Source organism: Mugil cephalus, chromosome 7 (genome assembly GCF_022458985.1).
Source record: "Mugil cephalus isolate CIBA_MC_2020 chromosome 7, CIBA_Mcephalus_1.1, whole genome shotgun sequence".
Classification (NCBI taxonomy): domain Eukaryota; kingdom Metazoa; phylum Chordata; class Actinopteri; order Mugiliformes; family Mugilidae; genus Mugil; species Mugil cephalus.
The window spans coordinates 17122999-17138277 of NC_061776.1; the positions used below are offsets into that span (position 1 = coordinate 17122999).

Consider the following 15279-nt stretch of genomic DNA (forward strand, 5'->3'; position numbering starts at 1 on the left):
TTGATGTATAGAAATCATCTTGAACTTTCAGCTAAAAAATAAAGATCTGCTTTGTAATAAAATAAAAGCGCAGCAGACACTGCCTTGTGTTCCGTTAACAAGGCCGTTGTCGTTAGGGTTGTGAAATACGGAAGCACAACAAGCCATAATGCATAAATAATTATGGGCTAAAACATCTGAAAAGTGATATGTGAAAGAATTTTACAGTCCTAATTATTAGGAGTTAATGTGCAATTAATTTGATTTATCGCTCTTTTGCACTTTTTTTTTCTTTTGAAAGTGTTGAAGTCCTCTGTCTGATATCATTTATGAATTTGACGGTTTCTTTTTTTATTCTTCTTCTTTTTTTTTCAGGCTATAAATTTTTGTTGTTGAGTAAGGAGATTAAGCCAGCGCTCCTCTCTTTATGATCCCCTCATTTGTATGGACGTCAGCGGAAGGGTTTAGTGTCGACTGCTTCAGATGCTTTTCCAACCTAGTCAAGATCCGCATGGGAAATAAGTGAATCATTATCATTGTTGGTATCATAGTGGTAACATTCATATGAAACGTGTGGGCGTGAGGGAGCAAGGAATGGGTTGAAAACGTGTGCCCGTGTCTTTTGGGCTGAATGCTAATTTCTTCGGGGATGATACAGAGCCTTTCTGCTCTACTTAACATTTGTAATGAAACAACCCCGTGCCTTTTTTATTTTTTCCTTTTTTTCCTGTGCAACATAATGGAGGTCAGTGGCAGAGATGACTAGAACACCTACAGACATCATTGCGTCTTTGGATCAATATACTGCCACCTGTGCGGAAAACATTTATTTTCGTGTCCAATTTAAATGAGTGAAAATTGTAAAACGATGCTGCCGCTAACGGCTCGGGTGGTTGTAAATGCTTTGGTACGCAGAGGTCCAATCCGGCCTTTCCCTCCGAGCGTTTTAAAAGAAAGTGTCTGCACACACAAGGGTGAACTCCCCTCAAGTGCAAACACTGTTGTCACTTCATCTAAAATACAGTAGGTCGTGAATGGTAGGTGGCGTTTCTCCTGGAGACCGCTTCGTGTATTTACACCGCCGGCGGATAGCCGTGTTCCCACACCGCGCTGACACCTGCGCGTACTCTAACCCGGTGACAAACACCTGTGGAAATTATTTAGCATCTTGGAGCAGCGTTCGCAGCTGTGCAAACTGCTTGTGTTTCCGTTTACATGCACGCGTGAGTGAACGTGCTTCCGAGTCAGCGAAGTGAGCGGCGAGCGAGCTTTTGCTGCGGCTGTTTCTTTACGTGCGGGGAGAAAAAAAGCATTTGTCGGTGGCGGTGGTGCTACATATTTAACGCGGTGCCTCACACCAAGCAGAGCATCGCTCTTGGAGCACAACTCGCATCGCACAAAACAGCCTCATCTGGCGGGAGGGCAGAGTGAAGCCTGGGAGCTCTTTTCTTTCCCTTCGTGCGGGAAGAGCTTTAACTTAAGAGGGTAACCACAGACTGACTTTACTGCATCCAGAAGCTTGCCCTCTGATCCGTCCGTATCGTGTCGGTTGCGTTGGCGATCGCCAGAAGGCTCTGAAAGTCCAAAATGGCAGGATTAAAGGAAAGAATGTTAGTGGTGTTAAAGGATGATGAGCTTGTAGGATGAGAGCTATCACTGGCACAGCTACTGTTGAGGGGCCAGAGGGGCGGCTGATGTTCCCGATCCCCCGTGTCACCGGGCAGCTGTGACATTTGGGGTTGCATCGCGGGCCGAAGCTCAAGCGCGCAGGCTTCCTGGATGCCAAGGGAGATGAGGTCATATTTAGAGTGTGCATGCATTGTGTGTGTGTGTGTGTGTGTGTGTCTCTGTGTGTGTAGCACAATATCACAATTACTCACAGCCTCCCTGCGGGCAAAACAGTCAGAATGTAATGTCTACAAAATGACATTTGCACTCCCCGAAGAGCTCACTGTAGCTTAGCATTCAGAGTGGCTCAGCAGAAGAAGACGGAGTGAGAGCTAGAGAACAAGCAGCTGATTAGAAAGAAGGGGAACAAAAGCAATGAATGTGCAGGTTGATAGTAGACATAAAAAAAAATAAAAAAACAACGAAAAAAGAAACGGCGGAATGAAATGGAGCAACATCAAACCCAATTTCCTCCTGGGAGCTAAAAGAAAGACCTTTTATTCTTTTTATGGTCATCCCTAACTCTGAAGAAAAAAGCAGAGGGGGCATGGACCAGTTCCGACTGCAGCATGAGTTATGTGGAAACAAAAAAAAAAAAGAAAAGGTTTCCCTCGCTCTTAATCCCCAAAGGTAAGAATAATCTCCCCTTTCCTGCCCACTTTCCCTCCTCTCTCTTGTTATAGATTCTCTCTGGCGAATCCCGCCCGCCTCCGACAGACCCGAGCTATGAGGTCGAAATCCTCTTCAGAAAGTTTTTCTGTTCGCCTCAGGACTATTTTCCATCTCTTATTCCCCCACTGCTGAATCCAGACTCCAGCGAAGCCCTTGAGGGAAAACAAAGCCCGTCTCCAAAAATATATAGATGTCCCCAGGCATAGGAGCACATGCTGGAGGAAGGTGGATTTAAGGTCCGCTTTCAACGGAAAGCTCTGTGTTTAGGGGGCACTGGAGAGGCCGTCGCATTTATTTATTTATTTATATATAGAGAGATAGATGGCAGGGAAAGAAGGCAGGATTAAAAGGTAATCTCAACCCGAGGAGGTGGGCTGCGGCCACCGTCGTTAATGCCGAGCCCAGCTCTTGAGATGAATTTGCTGGCCGTGTGTGTGCAGCGATGGGTCGGACTAACGAGATCCCCAAAGAACGCCTCGCTCGTGGCAGAAACGGAGCGAGATCGCACCGCGCGTTTGCCCTCATTCCCACCGACTCCGCCGTCCCCATGGCAGAGGAAGAGCGTGGCTGGGGGACGCCACAACTGTGGCATCAATTACCTGCATCTCACCACATCAGTCAGGGGAGAACGCGGCTAAATTGAATAACGTTCTCCCAGTCGCATGTTGGCACGTGTGATTTTTTTTTCCCCCCACACAGCCGCGCTGACCCTCACGGAAAACAATCAGCGATCCGTCCCAGTGGCATCCCCTCCCGACAGGGCGCAGCGAGCGCCCCGCTTACCGCCGAGGCTCCTTCTCGGGCGAGAAAAGGAAGCGCGTCGTATGATTGACTCACTCACACCTCCGTATGACTGTTAAATCGTCTTATGCGCACAGTCAATTCGGGCTTAGTGCCTTTTCCGAGCCCCATGGGCGCGAGCGATAATTTGACTTTTATTGAAATTCAGCTCCAGTGAGTTCAAGGTGGATGAAGGTCGTCCTTTTTCGCCGCCGCAGATGAGACGGAGGCAGAACGCGCCATCAAACGCTCAAGGTTCTTTCTCTCCCTCTCTGTCTGGCTTCCTCTCTCCCGTCGTCTGCGTCCCTCTCTGCCGAAAGGGGAACTGCTCAGGACGCACGAGTCAATTTTGTGGTGCATCCAAACACGGTTAACAGCTGCATTTAATGAGAGCTGGATATGGCTAGCTGGTGTTTGCCTCTCCCCCTTGAACGCGGCCTTATTTATTACGTTTTCAGTAAGACATTGCCTCATTCCCGGGGAGAAGCTAGCGGCGATAGAAGTGAAGTATTAAGCTTTTCTTCTGGGGATTAAAGAGCAGGCTGAGTTTATTTTCACTGTCGCTTTGCTCTGACAAATGCGCTCCAAAGTTTTGAGTCGAGCTCCGCGTTTGTGCCGGTGGAGGTAATGGGGAGGCGCAGCTGCGCCATGTCGTGTCGGTACACGCTCGAGCTGGAACGTGACTTTCTTTCATCCCTTTAATGCGTTTGCTTTTTTCCCTCCGGCGCTGGTGTGACGTTTGCGTCCGCGCTAACGTGAGACTGCTCGCCCCCCGCTCGGTTCTGCTGTGCATAAATATTACAAGTGTGCAGAGCACCTTTGTATGTTCGGGGCCGCGGGACAGGAGTGGGAAGAGGGTGGGGGTAATTTCTAAGAAATGATGCGTCTCCCGTGTTCGGCTAAGGTTAGATCCTTCTCGGGATAAGATAACAGGGGGTGCCGCCACATGATGCACTCTCCATCACGGTCTGATTACTGCTTCCATATCTCCAGTATCTCCCTTCATATAAACCGCGCCCGCCATCCTCCCTCTTCCCTCTTACTCTCTGTATCTCGGCTGTGTCTTGCCATCCACTTTTTCTTTATCTCTCCGTCTCCCAGCTTGTCTGTGGCCTTCATATTGGTTGCACATATTACGGGATGGTTATCTCGGTTCAACCGTGTCACAGCGGGACAGAAAAGGACGGAGGGTTTTATCTATTTCTCGAACCTCCCTTACCCCTGTGCTGCCGTAAAATACAACCACCTGAAACCTAATCAAAGCCGTATCCAAGAGTAATGTTATTTATTTATTCCTCGCACTTAACTTGATTTAATGGCTCTTCCCGCACATTGCAACAGAATGTGCTTAGTCCTACACACGATGACAATCCATACTACCTTAATTAGAGTGAAGGGCCGCAGCGGTTGAGTTGACTGACATCATTTTGTTCGCTCAGCACATTCGGGTCCGCCTGAAAAACAAAGACGCTTTTACTCACTCTGGATGGCCCATTAGCATAGCTTACACCGCTAAATGTCAGCCTCGCGCAGTCCCAGCGTGACCTGGACATGGTACTTCTCCATCAGGCTCGTCGCCGCGCCTCCGGGCGGCAGAAGTGACGAGAGGAGAGCAAGCCGGGACTAACTTCCAGCTTTCATTTGCGGAGTTTAGAAATGTCAAAACGATAGCAGATAGACTTTCTCTGTAAACACATTCTCCTTATGGGAAAAGGTTAGATTACATGGCCGCTTTCTTCGCGCTGGCCCTCCAACAAAAACACAGAGTTTTTGTGTTCGGGCCGTGAGTTCTCTGTTCTCCATTTTTGGAGGCAGTGGGGCATTTCCTGGCGCAGTTTGTTGTGCCGTAAAGTGATATTCCTCGGGCCTTTTTCGGGGTCCCACATCAGCCCGTTTAATTTGGGGCATTGATCGAGGAATCCTTCTAGCTGTCGCTGAAGTGATCACGTTTCTGCTTCCAACGATTTTCTCGGAAACAAAGCCGAGCGCGTTAGGACGGGGCTCGCAAACAGAATATGTGACTGAGTGAATTGGAAGTCGGCCAAAGTCGTGTTCTCTGGCCAGTGAACCACTGGGGAGTAGTCTCCCTCTCTCTAAACGCTGTTTTGTGAGGTGAGGAGCCTGATAAGAGTTGTAATTACCTCATTTTACTGCCGCAAATTGCCAGGTTTCTTAAAGGCAGGCAGGCTGGCTGAGGTAATATCAGCAGTAATGAGTATTGTGATGATTGTGGGAGGCTAGTGCTGCTTCCATCTGGATTATTGCTTGGTCACTGCTGCTGGTCTGCTGCTACAGCAAACCTCACAGAATCTTGGCTCATTACTGCGAGATATAAAAGTTACTCTGCAGTGTCTGCAGCTATATATGAAAGCAGTGGCTGTGATAAATAAGCTTTTTTTTTTCAAGAATCCAAAATACATTATATATTACTGCGTTTCAGAATTAGCAGTGACTTCTAAGCAAAGGTGCATAACGCGCGTGTTTCTGTCTGCAGTGTTATAATAGTAGGCCTTGTTGCGAGGCGTGCAACGAAAATGCTGGCTTTTGGTCTGCTAATGTAACTGTAGAAATCCCTAAGTGGTGTCATCACTGCCGGACTGCTTCCAAAACATCTTCTTGAAGGGAGATCATGTTTCTACTGTGTGCGTCACTAACGGAGAGATCTTGTTTTTAATGTGCTTTTAGGATAATAAGCGCGATCACTATTCCTGCTCCCAGTCTTTATAGAAGCAGGCACAACATTAAGACCACTGACAGGAGAAACGAGCCGTCTTTGACCGTCTTTTGAGAATATAATGTTCTGCTGGGAAACTTTTGGACCTGGTATTTGTGTGAATGTACCACCCACTAATTGTAAGATTTGGTAGAAAAATAGGTTGTTCTCATTTTTGTTTATGTATATATAGATTTTTTTTTTTTTTTCAATTGGAATCAAACTTTTTTATAATAAGCACAGTTATAAGTCATGCTAGAGATCTTGAGCTCAGTCTTGCCTCTCAGCCAGATGCTTTTATGGTGTATGCGGAGACATTTTTTAAATTTAATTTTTTTTTTAGGGGGGCGGGGGTGCATCCCTTCTCCTTCTTAAGTTGCAGGAGCAAGTTGGGAAGGAGAGAAATCAAACCCCCTGTAGGTTGCCATTAATGGGAGGCAGAGAAAAAGAAGTGTAAGAAGAAGGAAAGTAAGTGTGAAGGCAAAAAAGAAAAAAAAAGAAAAAAGACGGGGAAAGTGAAAAAGATGAAAGACTGTGGTAAATGGAGTGTGAAGAGACGCGCGGCGAGGGGGAGGAGGAGAGAGGATCCACTGGGATTAAGGAAAGAGGGGAATGAGGGGAAAAGAGGGATGGATAGACGGATGGATGGATGGATGGATGGATGGACGGATGGACGGATGGATGGAAAGGTAAGCGGGACAAGAGCGGAAGGGTGAGTGGGTGGGTGGGTGGCGGGGTTATGATGAATTAAAGATGACACTCTCCGCAGCCTGGTTTCTAAAGATCACTCTGTCTGCTAATGTAATGTTAATGAATGCAAATGATGTGCCTAACCTCTCTCCCCTGACCAAGGGAGGGAAGAGGAGAGCGAAAAAGAAAGAGGAGCAAAAGAAAATGAGGGAGAGGGATCGAGAGAGCGGGCTGGAAGCGGAGAAGCGGGCTCATGTGCATTAATGTGCCGTTTCTGCATTACGCCAGGAGCTGACTGACTGACTGACTGACTGACTGACTGACTGACTGACCGGCCGCTAAGATACGATTAGATGCATGAGTCTTTGGTGCTGTTGTTGTCACCGCAGCCTCTGGTTGTGCATCGACTGCGCATTGACCACGTATCGCGCCTCTGTTTGCCAACCCTGCCTCGGGGAGAGGGGTGGGTGGGGGTGACTGTTGTTGTTTTTTCCAGTTTCCCTTCCACCGCATCTCTGTTGCGAACAGGTAAACAGTCTCAAAACAATACGTTTCTGCTCGTCACCAGGTTGAATCTAGAATTGTAGTGTCAGCCCAGATGTGTCAGGCCACGAGAACGTCACCTTGCTGCGATTATGGGATAATTTCATCAGCTTCTGCAGATATTCGTTTGTCTCATCTTACGGGGGGCATTCCTCCAAACATCTGCCGCTGATCTCGCGTTGCCTTCTGTTGCACCCTTCCTCTTCACCCCTCTTGTTCGTCTTTTGATACTGACCAGGTCTTCTTTCAGGCTGGAAGCGTTGTTTTCGCTCGCCCAGAACGCTGTTAATGCGTCTGCGTGCAACCTGTAATTTCTGCCGCCTGCTCATTTAATCCTGTCTGTGGCTCGGCAACGCGGGACCCTGTGCCCCTGTCCCCGTCGCGCCGTGCTAACGTCTCAGAGGACAACGGATTAGTTTTGGTTCAGTTTTAAAAATCAGGCACATTGTCGTTTGTGTCGTTCGGGGGGAGAAGCGACACGTTTCTTTTGATGTGTTTCTGTTGACTGTTGCGTATCGTCTATTTAAAGCGAAAAGCCTTCGGTGTGATTGGCGCGGCTTTAATGCAGAAGAGCAGATCAGAAAAAGTCTCACATCTGCGCTTCCAGGGAACGTCTCCTCCGTTAACCGCGGTGACTCAGTCAGATATTGCCTCTTTTTTGTAGTCTCGTCTCCCCGAAATATGTTCTCACCCACGCCGGACTTGAGCCGGTCCTTCCTTCCGCTGCGGTGCACAATCGTTTCCTGCCTGATTTCCCAGGATGCAGCGGGTGAATGGCGCCTGTCTGTGTGAGAAACTTCCAGACAATTTGTTCAGAAAATATTTCGCTCCGTCAAAAAGTGTTCCTTTTATATTCATAAATCCCCGGAGTGGACGGCTGATTAGTCTGGGAGATGTGGCTTCTTTTGCTCTTGTTTGTTTGTCGCTGTGTTTCCAGGCCCGTATTAAGATGCCAGACTCAGCAGGCTGCCATGGGGTTTCATCATTGTTAAGTGCTCATTTCAGTCCCGCTGATTTCTCCTCTCGGTTTTTCACGTCTGTCTTTGTCATTCTCCGTCTGTCTCATTTTTGTTGTCTTACTCAATCTCTCATTTATTCATCCAACCGTCTTGACTCCGTCCCTGAGAGATGATAAACCCCGCTTAAATGGTGGCGTCCGAGGGCCTCGGACCTTCACGCTGCAATCACAGGGAGGAGGAGCGCCCTCGCAGCCTAGCATCCAGCATCTGGACATGATTGTCTCATTGAATTACAAAGTGTGCCTGCATCCTTGAACAAAGGATGGATGAACAGAAAGGATGGGAAGGGAATGGAAATCTTTGGAGAATTGTCTAACGTATTGACTAAGGAGCCAGGAAGCTTCAGAGAGGCCCTTCAGCACATGTTCTATCGACCCGCAGCCATACAATCATACAGACGTGGCCACAAAGGAGGGAATTATACAGACATGTTGCCACTCCGACTTACGAACAGTAGAAATAAAGTCGCGCATAACCGCTGATAAGTGCTGGAAGGATTGGCCGTTTCCAGTCCCGTTGTTGTTCTTTCTTTATTCCCTTTGAACTGCTTTCCTCCCGATGCTTTTCAGCGTACTTCGAGTAATATGTAATCATGCGTGTCTATGCGATGTATCATGCGTCTGCTTGCTGACGTGTAATTGCGCAAAGAGAGCTGCCTTATCGATCCGTAACGCAGGCCCCCATCAATGTTTAATGCAGTCTCCCTCGCTCTTTCATTTTTGCCCCCCCTCCCTCCCCCTCTCTATCCCTCTGCTCTCTATCTGTGGAAGCAGCCCACCATTCGGTATTGATCTGTCACTTGCTGCTAATAAGAAGGAGCTGTGCTTTCAGGGATTGGGAGCTGTAGGCCATCGCCCAAGTCTCGGTTTTGGCTCGGCTTTGGACTTTTGTGTTTTGACTACTACTGCTGCTGCTACTACTACTACAGCGTATCAGCTCGACTGAGCCTTGCACATGGAGCCAGAGTAGAGATTCGGAGTAACTAATATTCTGCGATGTAGTCACTCCACATCCCGCGGCCTCTATGAAGTCATTTGAGGTCGGCTGCCCTGACACCTACAAGATATTGTCTTCCAAAAGATTTATGAGCCATGGCGACATAGTCAACATTAAGCTCTATATGTTAATAATTTTCCTTCAGACTGAGCCCCTAGTGAACCTGGCTGTGTTCGATTTATTGGAGCTTGGAGGTGGAGCTGATGTAGCAAAATATGAATGCAGGGGAAAATAACCTGTGCTACCCTCCTGCTGCTAGCTCTGGTCTTTCCTTCCGATTGTATATTCTACATTTAAGGACTACCTAGTGAAGTTCTGACATTATTATTTCCACAAATGATTGTATATGATGATACATTGTACAGAACCCAAAATTTTGGATTTTTGAACCCAAAATTGTGTCTTTTTCTGAGAGTCTACCCCTACTGGAGTTGGGTGCAAAGACCTTCATTTGGCAAAGATATATAGATGTATATAGCATCAGTAACGATAACAATATAAATTGGTTCAAAATGCTTTACTAAACCCGGTCTGAAACCTGCCCAGAAAACCACAGAGCAAGCACAAAGACAACAGACTGCGAGAGCTGTGATTGGTCCGCTTGTTAGTAGTAGTAGTACTAAAGATGGAACACACTGAGACGCAACTGAAGACGTTCAGAGATAGAACATTTGTATGAAGTAACGTTTCTAACCATTGTTGGACGTGAAGCAGCAGGTAGAAGAAAATATTAACCCAACTGAAAAAAAGAGGGAGCCAGGCTAACGACTATAAATGGCTTGCACCACCGTATTTTGTGAATGGGCCTTAAATACTGCCGCGTGGTGCCGTCAGGTAGTTATCTATTGGTTTAAAAAAAAGCATATACAGAAACCTAATTGTTTTCAAGCTTAGGTCATGCAGTTATAATTTCAGGAATAAACCAAATAAATGTTCCTCTTGTAATTGAAAAAGAGGTGCTTTTGTAATTAATGTGGGCGGCTCGTTTCAGAAATGAATCTCTCCAAATCCGCTCTCGCTTTAATGGATGAACAGTCCACATGACGGCTCATTTAAAACACACACATTCATAGGGGACGGATCCCGAATCCCCCAGTGGCAGGTGGACAGCTGTGAGAGCTGGGACAGGACGGCTGTGTGAGCCCCACCCTGCTGCTAATCGCCACTTAGCATACTCCATTTACTCATCTGCTACTTTGATATTCTGCTAATGGTAGGCGTTAGGTCACGTGATGCATCTCACCTCTCCCCCCCCCCCACCTCCCATGGGCCTTTGACCTTTTTTGTCTCCTGCCCTCACAGTCTTACACCTTGCACCCCCCTCACGCGTCCTTCCCGTTTAAAAGGAAATGGGAAATTGCCTACCAAGTGCCTGTGTGATTTGACTAAAGCTTCTGTGATTTCCCCTGAGAAAAGCTTGGCAGTCCCCACAATGCAGGCTGGCGCTGAGGGCTGTTTCATGCTCCTATCTCCCCAGCTGACAGCAAGTCGTACAAACAGGCAGGCAGGCAGGCAGGCAGGCAGGCAGGCTGGAGCTGGCTGGCTGGCTGGCTGGCTGTGGAAACCAGACAAGGCAAGGCTGATCTTAGGGAAATTGAAAATACTCTGATGGAAGCCGGGTGTGAACAAGGCTGTCACTGTGGGTGTACACAGAAAATTGCTCTTGCTGTTGGCTGGTGCATGTGTCTGTGCAGCATGTGCGTCCGACCGGCGGTGTCTTAACATGTACATGTGCGAGCGCTTGTGCGCGCAGCTGAATTACCCGGGCTAATTGGTTTCATGTCTGAGGGCAGTTTTCTCCCCCCAGTAAGAGGAGATTAAGAATGAAAGGCCTCTTCCCTTCCTTCCAGTGGCTTGTCACTCATCCTTACCTGAATCTACTTGTTTTTTTTGTTTTTTTTTAACAAAACCACTGGAAAATGCAGATGACAGCCCTCAAGCGTCCCACCATTTGGAATGATTTCAAAACCCTTGCAAGTTTAGTGAGCTTCCTACTAAGCAGCAGATGTGGGTGTTTGCTTCTTCTCGAGGTAAAGTGGGGTGCTGGATCTTCAGCTTGATAACTTGCATGAGGGTAGTGTTGTGTCTTTGCATTTGATCAGAGTGATTTCTCCCTTATCGGCGGCACATGCGGGGTAGCGTTGGCCAACTTTCTGTCGCGGAGTTTGAGGATAACCGAACTAAAGACACAACTTCACTTCCAAAGCTCCCTGCTTATCTTCTCCATACAATCACACAGAGATACAGTTCACGCCTCTGTCTCCCCAGTATTTATCTGTCTGGGTGCAACAAACACAAACTGAGGACATAACTTGGCAGGGGACATCAAAGTATGTGAAATATGCCTCGGCTCTGCTTAGGCCACAGAATAAACTGTCTGTTACGGCAGAAATAATGAATCCATCATTACCCCGCTAAGGCCAGCGTGTCACACAGTCGATCACTCTCTAAATCTGTATGAGAAAGAGAGAGGCAGGAGAGACCGGTTTGTGATAACTGCCATATTTCTCTCTTCCCAGAGCTAAATATCAGGTTTCGGAATTTGCTGGTGCCAACAAAGCAGATATTAATCAAAACGGGGCTGACAAAGTTCCTGGGTGAGCTGCCAGACTTGTTTGTCTGCACAGTGTCACGGAGGATTAGTAAAAAGAGAGCGAGCCGGACGGAATGAGTAATCGTGGTGTTCTTGTATTTCAGAGATATGTGGCCAGATATGACACCTTGTGTAATATAAGTCGAAAGTGTTCTCTAGAGCTGCTCCTCACTGCCTTTGGTGTAACACGCCATTGTCTCATCTTTGTTGGCAGCCGGCGTGCGTTTCCCAACGTCTTCGGCATTTGTGACAATCAGCAGTGAAACGCGCCTTTGTTCCCTCGCATTACAGCTCTCACACGCCCTTGTGCGCCTCGGAAAAGCGTGTGTTTTCACACAAGTGCGGGTTGCAAACATAGGACACAAAAAAAAGCACCGGGGACCTTGGGCGTAGTTGTCAGGGAATGTCCCCAATAACACGCTGGAATGGTCCAACCTTGGAGCGCTGCCTCCCTGTTTTTGAACAAACAACCCACACCGGCCACCACACACAAATACAAAAATATCCACCTCTTTTCCCGCACATGACGAATGCACGACATGAGGACACATGTGAACATGTGCACGGAAACAAAGGCAGGATGCGCATACTGTAGGGGGGGCTTGGGGGGGCACAATACAAATGTCAGCATTTACCTACACGACAAAGGCTCTCAGACATCCCCTCCTGCAAAGTGCCAGGGATTTGTTCCCATGTCTGCTGTCTTAACAGAAGTGCAGCAGAGTTGGGCGAAGCGCTTGCGTGGATCCATCTCCTCTCCGTTCGTCGATGATGGTGTCAAGTGATCGCCGGTGGCTTGAACACGATTCAGCTCTGTGGAATTATGCTCAAAATAGCTTGTGTGCTTTTTTTGTGAGACTAACCGCTTCTCTTCCTCTTTCTGTCTTCGCTGCAGAGACCGTGATGGACACTCGGGTGGCCACAGCCGAACTGGGCTGGACAGCGTATCCTAATTCTGGGGTGAGTCGGTTGCTGCCAACGTGTACTTGCACGGGTAAAAAGAAGAAGAAGGGTCTCAAACTTCAAAGTCTTTGTGCGTTGAGGGAGATAACATGAAGGTGATGTGTAACGTGACACTGTGCACGTACGGATCCACCAGCAGACAGACAAATAGGCAGGAAAGCAGGCAGGATGGGAGTATAGACTTAAGTAGTGCCCAATGTACCTCCCATTATGGGTATTATTTTCTCAGTGTCCCGGTTCATAATGACTTAATAACATAATGGGTCCACGTAAGCCCCAGAACTCAGTACCTAAGTCCCTATAAATGGAGGCTGGCAGGGGGATACCATAGACATAATGATAGTGTAATGATACATTTATGCAGGGAAGTGTAGGTATTAGGATGAAACGGGGGAGGAGGAGTTAAGGGGATGGAAAGGCTCAGGGCTTTTGGGATTTAAAGGGGACCATTTTCAACTTTCAGGTTTTCACATGCAAGGAGTTGAAATGGAACAAAGTGCCAAGTCATCAGAAAGTGAACAGTAGTCTTTCATTTCTTCTTCTTCTTTTTTTTGAAAGAAACACAATGTCAGAAGTTTTATTGCCCCATTACGCTAATGGACCTAAGGAGAGTTTTAAGACCTTGTTCCCTGTGCAGTAATTCAATAATTCAATGAAAAGCCCCATAGCCCAACATTGATATGAATCTTACAGGAGCGATCCAGGAAAGACAATGACTGTTTCTTGCATTTCCTGGGTCTTTGGGTCTTTATGAGGCATTTTATACACGAGTAAAGGGAGCCTTTATTGCTACTGAACAGAGCCTCGGCTCTGTTTAAACACTGGAGAGTGTGGCAGCCCACATATTTTGTCTCCCCGAAGGAGCACCAGCTAAAACAACCTGGAATCCGCAACAACCTAGTGCGCACGTCATGCATTTGTGTGTGTTCTCAATCACCTTTACAGGGTCGCGCAGCCCGGACCGCGCATGCTGTCTGCTTTTAACGCCTCTGTAAATAAACATTCTTAAAAAGTTATATTGACATTCTCACCAAGCACAATAAATAATCTGTCAGGGGAAATGGATTTTCTCCCTGGATGTGAATACACCATGATTAAACTGTAAGATAAGTAGCTTGTGAAGAGTTTGTCCTCACTGGAAAAACACTGGTCATTTGTTCAGACCCAAAATAAGCAGCCGGTCGTGTTACAGATCAGCCAGAGCAGTGAAAACACCAGGAATCGTGTTTGTTTAAACTGCTGTGCTGTATGTTGGTTTTAATTTAAAGAACCGTGTTGTTTTTTAACTGGCAGCAGTTGCCAAAGATTTTGGGTGGAGAAGGGCAGGTGTCTAGGCTGGGTGCAGGGCTAAACTAAAAATTCCACTGTGAGTAATGAAGTAGCCCAGGACTGAGTGTATCCGTGTGAAAGGGCTTGTTCAGACCTTTTCATTCAGATCTGATCTGGGTCACCCAGTCGCAAGTAACCAGCTTTAGGTGCATGTGTTCAGACCTGCCATTAAATGCTTCTCCAGATCTGATAACAGTTTCAAGCTCTGTATGCAAATAAAGCCTGACATGATCCGGGGCGCAGTATTGATTCCTTTATTGATTGATTTATTTTTAAAATGGGACAGTTCGTATTAGCGAACGTTTACATGTAAATACGAGAGATTATATCCATGCGGGGGATTTCCATCTCGAGTGACAGGTGAAAAACAAATTAAAAAAATACAATTAGCATAATACCGTAACTGAACAAACACACTCATAAGAAGGAAAATATGCAACAACAAATAGAGACACAGACGAAAGCTGGGCAACTGTAGCACATTTTAACAGCTGTGGATCTCTGGTGGATCTCCACCGCTGCCCCAGAACCGAGAACAGCGCTTTCAGTTTTACGTGTGTGCGTCATGACTTTGCCGCGTTTCGCAACATAATCTCTGGTAACAGCTCATAAATCAAGACACTGATGATTAAGGAAATATGTACGAAATATTATGCTCTTCATTTATCAAGATCAATAATCACACACCTGTACTCACATTAAATGCTATTAAAATATTATATACTAAGTATTTGTAAATTCTTACTTGGATTTTTTTTTTTTTTAAGTTAGTTAAGAGCTACAATGAGAGAATATTTTAAAAGACTGTCATTACTAACAAACAGCCATCACTTATGGTGCCATTTGACAGACGATGTAACCGTGTATGTTGACCCACCACCATTACCACTCGATCCAATACTGTTAAAGCCATAAAGGACCAATTAATGAACTGGTGTGAGATTATAATTGACAATATTGCTTCATGTTAGCTCAGTTTTCCTTCATTAGGCTCGTACAGCTGACTGAAACTCTGCGGTTCCACTCTAACATGCTGCCCAGCTAACAAACTGCTGAATGGGATCAGAGCTGGGGCTGTGGGTCTCGTTCCTTCAATTAAAAGTTGGTCAGTGGCACAAATGTCAAAATAGCTGCTCTCCATGAGGTTCCCAGTTGTCCGGCGCTGTCCTCAAAGAGGTCACACGAGCCTTCTCAGTAAATACTGCACGCACAGGAGGATATGCAGTTTAAGCTCCGCTAAATAACTGGATCAGAGACGCGTCAGAAAGCACAGGCCAGGTTGGCGCCCACATTCATGGGCCCTCAATACACATAGATCGATACAGCCACTTTAT

At 46.8% G+C, this 15279-nt stretch overlaps 1 protein-coding gene across 3 annotated transcripts in view; it reads left to right on the plus strand.

The window, feature by feature from the left end:
- Window positions 1–15279, plus strand: part of LOC125010253 (ephrin type-B receptor 1-B) — a 148135-nt gene that overhangs the window by 32829 nt on the left and 100027 nt on the right. For 2 of the 3 annotated variants that reach the window (XM_047588715.1, XM_047588717.1), the window contains exon 2: window positions 12549–12613. In XM_047588715.1, the coding sequence (XP_047444671.1) occupies window positions 12549–12613 (65 nt within the window). Of the gene's footprint in view, window positions 1–5992; window positions 6502–12548; window positions 12614–15279 lie in introns of those variants that run through there. The other variant, XM_047588716.1, reaches the window with a different exon arrangement.